A 6,779-nucleotide genomic window follows, 5' to 3' on the forward strand; every position below is an offset into this window, starting at 1 on the left:
TGGTTGTGGGTTTTGGCTTGGCCGTGGTTGTGGTGGATGGGCTTGCCTTTGTTGTCACAGAGGATGTAGTGGTCTCTTCTACAGTGGGTTCTGGTAAGAGATGAGAAGTGCCACAGGTTAGCACTAGCGTCAGCTGAGCTCAACTGAGTCCCCCCACTACTGAGTGGGGTCCACAAAAATCTGCTGCAGGGAGAAGCAGTAGTTGACCCCTCTCAGGTCACTCTGGGATGTGCCCCAGTCTGGGGTCCCAAACTAGAGATGTCTCAYCTCCCTCACACAATGTGCTGCAAGAACTCCACAGCCCCGTTCCTTAGGGATGAGGCATCCTCCTGGGGCAACAAATGTTGGCTAGGGGGGTACAAGGTCCTTGTTCAATCCTTCTTGTCCTGTGGTAGCTGACCTGTCTCAGGGCTGCCATCACATGTGATGTCTCCTGGTCCATACATCCCTGGAACTGCCAGCCCAAGGCTTTCTGATGGCTCCAGGATGGTTCAGAGCTTGGACCCAACCCAGGGGTATCAGTCCCAATAGCCTGTCTAGGAACATGTGCCACTTCTCTTTACTTACCACACAAGGAGTTGACACACAAGGTACCCTCTGGGCACTGGGAACACGAGGATCCTTCCTTGTACGGCTTTCGGCCTTTCATATTACCCCTGGAAGCAGAAAAAGCCAACAAAAAGAAGAAAGTTGTGTGAGAGAGAAGAGGAAACACCCATCCCACAGACAGTGTTTGATTTGACTGAAATATCCCCACCAGGATGAAACTCAAAGTTAATGTAAAAAACAGGTCTTGGTCCCCCACCACAGGCACCTCGACTGTTAATACCATTTATTCAGTGGCCTGACGCCCAAGTCCACCGAAATCAAGGGAAACAGCTTCATGAGCTTGAGCAGAAGGTGAGCCAGATCTTTTACTGCTACTTAGAAAAGGGTAATTGATGGGCATTTGGGACAGTGATTTYGTCTCCCTTCTACTAAACGCCCTCAGGAACACCTGCAGTGGCTGGCTGCTAGGATTGCTTTCCATCAGCTCCTACCATGCCATGCCAAGGCTAGTCTCAGGGCTTCACCTTCACGCAGCAAGTGAGCACCCACCCGTCCTCCCATCTCAGTCACTTCAGCATAGCACATCCTCCTGGTACGAACACACTTCTGACCCCACTCCAAGGTACAGCTGCTCCTGGCAGGGAGGAACAAGATTCAGAGAAGGGAGCTGCCGTTTTCTACCCTTAGTTACTGCAGCATCAGCCTTGGGCAGCTCTCCAGGGGGGAGCTACCTCCCTAGGTCTGTGCCAGGAGTGGAAGCAGGTCTCAGAAATTGCAATCATGGGCAAGGATCACCAGACAACCCTTCCTTCCTTTGTGACCAACCTAAAATAACAAAGGCCTTTCTTGGAATGAGTTTGCTATTATTTCTGAACAAGGCCAAAGGCTTTTCCTGTTGTTCTTCAGAGACTGAAGGAAGGACATTTCCAGTAAAGAAACCCAGTCAAGATGCACCAAGCAATGTGAAAYGAGGAACTTACGGGGGATAATAGTTGCAGACAAGCAGGTACATGTCCTCTGTTTCAATACCGTCGATCTTTGCACAAAACTTCACCCCACAGCCAATACGATGTGTGCTTGCCCAGACCACCTAAGGCAAGGACCGAAGATGAATGTTAGATGATTGGTTGAAGGTAGAGGTCCTGTTGGAAACTTGTTCCATGGCCTTCAAGGCTGCTCTGTCACCACACCAGTGTCCCCCTTGTCTCTTCATTTGGGCCCCAGATCCCACATCCCTGTGTCACACTAGCATTCAGGAACCCATTCCTTGCCCTTATCTGACCACATACCCACCTCTCCAACCTAGGCCTACAGTCCCACATATCCAGGTGCCACAGCTTTCCTACCATATAATCCATCCAAATGGAGCATCATCAACTCCACTTTGGTCATGGGAATCTCCATAGAGCTGTCCTCACATTTATCACCAACATCATTGCTCCTCCCCATGCCCATCTACCCCTGCAAAGAAACTGRAGCTGGAAAGATATACTCAGACCTCGTCTCTGTCCAAGAGAAGTTGGCATCAAGGTCTGYTGAGTAACCAGAAAGGGCTGCAGAGACTATTCAAAGAGGTCCGATCTGAAAGGTTGGTCATAGTTAGAACCATGCCCAGGTTTCCTTTGTTTCCTGTGATTCCTATGCTGGTGCTGGTGCCCAGCACTGGTCCCACATCCTTTTGCAAAGGCTCTGRGAAAACTCAGGCTCTTATAGAGCTTTCCTGTCAAGAATTCTGGCCCTCTGCCCCCAGTAGCCCTGTACCTGGGTGTAATGGCCACACATCTGCCCGGGGGTGCATGTGGCGGTTGTTAAGTTGTAGTATTTCTCCTCCCCGTTCCAGTCTTCCACAGCAAATTCCAGGTCCAGGGTTGGGGTCATAGCGAAGAGGTTTTCTCCTCGTCGGCCCCTCTCCTTGTTGTGGTCCCAGATGCACTTCTCTGCATAGGCTTGAGCAAAGGCCTCCAGCTCTGTGTCCCAGCTCTGAAAGGAGCTCAGCATCAGCACACAGAGAAGGACCTAAGTGTCTTGGGCTCTCTGACATACGCAAGGACATGTCTGCTCTTTCCCTCCATGGTGGGGTGGCAGGAATGGGTACCAAGGACCCSTGGGCTCTCTCATCATGATTCCTATTCATGAGGAAAATTCAAATCCCAGTCCAATATGTGGGTCTCTCTCAGTACCCTCTGAAAAGCCCTCAGGAGAAGGGAGCTCCTTGGTCAAGTCCAGCACAAACTAAACCTCAACCTACGGATCAGAGTAGGGTCAGTGCAGCAGCATGAATCTAACAACCTTGCCACACAAGTCCCTCTCCCTGGGTCTCAGAGCATCTTTGACAGAGTATCTTTGACTCAAAGTGAAGAAAACAAGAAGTCCAATGGAGGAAGAGAGAAAACTCACYCTGGGTCACCCAGGAATGGAAATGAGACCTCCCTCTTTGACCAGGGTGGGGATGGAGACAGGAGGAGAGTGGGGCACATCTCCCTTAGCAACTGCACAGAGCCAGCGAGCGCACGGTCCTGGGAACATCATCTGTTSTCTTGGATCCGAGACACGGCTGGATGGCTGCCTGCCAAGAGACCCCTCCAGCACACAGAGCTGCAGCAGCTCCTCTGCCAGCTGAGCCCCCTGGCCTGTGGGCCCTCACTAGCCACATTGCTAGGCAGGAGAGGGAGAAGTTTTCTCACCCGGRAGGCAAACAGGGGACCCTACAACGCAGCTGTTCAGACCGTCCTCATGCCATTTGATGGAGACAGCAGCTTTGCTTCTGCCGAAGGCTGGAAGGCAGCCCAGGCAAGCAGCAGGCCCTAAGGGGGACCTTCCCAGTCTGAGTCAGGGCTGGATTCAATGAGGACAAAGCATGGCCCTGATACAGGGCGCTTTACTGTTGGGTTTTGAGGGGAGGCTGGAAGACCCTGGGGTGCTGAGGCAGAGCAGCAGCAGCACTGAAAGACCAGCAAGAAACAGGCAGGAAACACCAAAATTTCTGGGTAGGAGCACAGGGAGCTAGGTGACTTCCAATCAATGTCCCCAGGCCAGGCTGAGAGTGATGGCTGCAAACCCTGTTTAAGGAACACACAGCCCACTCCCTTTGGCACCGAGCTGGGCTCCATAAACAGGGGACTCGCATCTGCAGGATTTGCCTCATTAAAAAAGTCGCTTTAGGGTATGTATCCCCCATCATCTAACCGATTTCCACAGCAACCAGATCCRTGTCCCAAACAGAAGCCCAAGGTGACCTCAGCCGGGCACTGTGCCATGGCAGCAGGTGAACTCGGAGGCAGAGGCAAAGACAGAACAAGCAAACGTCCCAGGGAGGGAGGCAAGGACAGCGCTTTCATGGAAAACCTCTACCAAGAAACTGTCGGGGCTGTTCTACGCTAAACATTTGTTGTGCTTTAGAAAACCACTTCCACTCTGGATTGTCAGCGGGTCCTTTACATTTAAGCAGATCCTACTAAACTAAAACAGAGCAGCCCTGCGGAGCAGAGCATCTCTGAAAGCGCAAAATCTGCAAACAAAGCTGCAGCCAGGGCAGCGCTCGCTTGTTCAGAATTGCCCCTGACTTAAGGAGCCTGACCCACGTTTTAGACACATAAGAGATTGTGTCCCTCAGGCTTCCACTAAGACGTTGGCTCCAAAGCCCTTATTCTTCGAGTTTTGCGTGCCTTACCTTGGGGGGTTTCCATGGGAATCATGCTGCGTACGGTCCTTGCGCTGTTCCCTTTGACTCTGAAATCACCTGTTAAGACTCTCTCTGCTCTCTAAGCCTTTCGTGCTTTGTTTGCCAGGCAAACTCCTCCTAATCAACCCACAAACATTTAGTTCACTCTGTGCAAGTTCTGGTCCAGTCAGGGAAGTCTCCTCCAAGTGCATTGCGACCGAAAGAGTGAAGCACTCCGACTAGCTATGATAAACAGTAGTGCCCTTCCAAGCACCTTGCAAACAGCGAGGAAAATCATGTGAGGTTCAAGATGAACATGGTAATCACATTTTAATCAAATCTAGGGGCCAAATAAGACAAAAAGCAGCACTGGCTTGAGAGCTTGCTTTTGCTCCCACCACAGTGACAGTGATGCTAGGCCCATGCCTCAGTTTCCCCCAGCAAAACGGGAGATCCCTCACCACCAAGGCAACCGCGTACAAGTAGCAATGGGGATTGGGAGTACGAGGRAAAACCAAAACGACAGAGTGACCTGCTGGTCAGGGTCTAGTTTGACATCCTCTCCTATAGATAAAAGGTCCGTTGACCTGCAAAGGCAAATAAAGTGCCCGCAGAGGACCAGAGCTGTGCTCCCCACGGCGTTCAGAGCGTGATTCTCCTGCCAGCTCGGTGACTTCACTGTGGGGTACCCGCTCTCTGCAATGTCTCACTGCAAACACCTGCCCTTTTTGTCCCATCATAAGAAGCTCCAGCAGGCACTGATGTGAGTGAAAGCTGTGCTGTTTTAATACATCAGAGGACTCAGATCACAGCTAGGAACTTTGAAGAAAGAAAAAAAAAAATCAAAGTCGCTTCTGTGGGTGAAAGGAAACTCATCTCTCTGGAGTCCGTTTAGGGCCCCCCTCTGTGGATATCTAGTTGTAGCCCTATAAAAGAATTCCTCTGCTTCCCCTAAAGATGACCCCAATCCCTCCTAGCATTAAGACAGAGACTTGGACTAGACAGACACTCGCTGACATTTCACTGCAATAAAAGCCACTTACCATCTTCAGCATGTCCACAGCAGGAGGAGAGACCTGGGAGCGGTATTTATTGTGTCCATCCACAATTATCTTCTTTTCTTCATCACTCAGGGACCAGCTTAGCTCCAGCACTGCGAACAACAGGAAAATGGGAGAAAGACCTGAGCTCAGCATCTTGCAGCCAGCTTCTGCTCTTAGCAGCCCACAGCTCTGGCAGTCAGATTTAAAGCACCTCCCAAAAGCAAGGAACACCCAACAGCTTGAAGATTGGGGAGGAAACGTATTTCTTTATTAGAGCAGTTTCAGAGCCACATGGAACACACCCATCTCACATATCAGCCTTGATGGAGTAGCAGCAGCGCTTCTAACGCCAATAAGCTCACAAGGGTCCATTCCCCGAGACGGAGTCCGCGCATGAATCGTAATCCCTGGACTGACATTTCCATCCAAGCCTCTGCTAGGATCTGCTGCTCCAAACCTAAGACATTGCCTTAGCCCTCAGTTATGGGGTCTCTTTTCTACCTCCTGCCTCGCTCCTCCTAAGCTATAATAATAATAATCCCTAAGCAACTGGCAAATAAATACAAAGCCCTGTTGTGCGCAAGGGTCCTCCCCTGTGGCTGGAACRCAGCCACCTCTAGAAAGGAGACAAGATGCAACGCCTGAATGGTTTGCAGCAYTGTAACTACCCAGCTGGGAGTCAGAGCCCACCATATCCAGCCCCTGGATCTGTGCGTTGGTCACACCACGGGGAAAGGCAGTAGGCAGCTGAGGAATAGCATCTCCAGATTTCCCCCCAACCCTGACGGAAAGGATGGTAATTAAGCAGAGGGTTTATGTCCCTTCCCCATACCYTGAGGAGCAGGGTGGGTGGGAGAGGGTGAACAGGACATGGGGCTGAAATTGCCCCMGGAAGGAGAGTCAAAGGAGACAGGGTCTGCAGTTGCCTTCAGCTCTGGCTGGAATAACCAGAGCAGTAACCTTGCAGGGACTGGTTGTGCACCACCCCCAGCTGGACACCTGGAGGGCTCAACATCAAATCTCCTGAATCGCAAACTGCACTGACTACCTTGGAGACTGTCTGGCAGAGACCTTCCTGCCTGCAGTCTCTTCTTCTCCATCTGTGATTGTGCAACTGCTGCGGCTCTCCTCCAGGAACTGTCTTTGGGGATCCCAGGCTATTAAGAAGGATCAGCGGGTGGGCAGCTCTGGCTAGCAGAGCCAAGTTAATCACAGACTGTCTGCTCTGCCTCCTCCTCTCCCCAGGTCCTKCTCTGTGATTGTTTCCTTTTGCTTTAGACAACTTGGATAACCTTTCTTGCAACAAAAGCTTTCCTGCTGCCCCCTAAATCTCTTACCTCTGCAGATTACCTCCTTCTTCAGTAGGCAGCAAGGTCCAGGGTCTATCACGCTCTCGGTAGCAGATCAATTTCTGCAAGTAGGGTCTGATCCTAATGTCTCAATGGGCTATCTTCAACTCATCTGTCCAAACCTACCTCCATCACAAGACATTTCAACTGCTCTGCTGCATCTCTGGAGACCYGGAG

The 6,779-nt window shown here is 51.2% G+C and overlaps 1 protein-coding gene across 1 annotated transcript in view; it reads right to left on the minus strand.

The window, feature by feature from the left end:
• The window catches only part of PI16 (peptidase inhibitor 16), a 9,153-nt gene extending 3,698 nt beyond the window's left edge, over positions 1 to 5,455 (minus strand). Inside the window, exons 1-5 of the mRNA XM_085302262.1 lie at positions 5,254 to 5,455; positions 2,311 to 2,529; positions 1,530 to 1,639; positions 568 to 656; positions 3 to 90 (exon numbers count right to left, since the gene is read on the minus strand). Coding sequence (XP_085158388.1) covers positions 3 to 90; positions 568 to 656; positions 1,530 to 1,639; positions 2,311 to 2,529; positions 5,254 to 5,406 — 659 coding nt within the window. The 5' untranslated portion in view covers positions 5,407 to 5,455. The remainder of the gene's footprint in view (positions 1 to 2; positions 91 to 567; positions 657 to 1,529; positions 1,640 to 2,310; positions 2,530 to 5,253) is intronic.
• Positions 5,456 to 6,779: the final 1,324 nt, after the last annotated feature.

This window comes from Rhea americana, unplaced genomic scaffold (assembly GCF_003343005.1).
Source record: "Rhea americana isolate MKP2758 unplaced genomic scaffold, rheAme1 scaffold_189, whole genome shotgun sequence".
NCBI lineage: Eukaryota > Metazoa > Chordata > Aves > Rheiformes > Rheidae > Rhea > Rhea americana.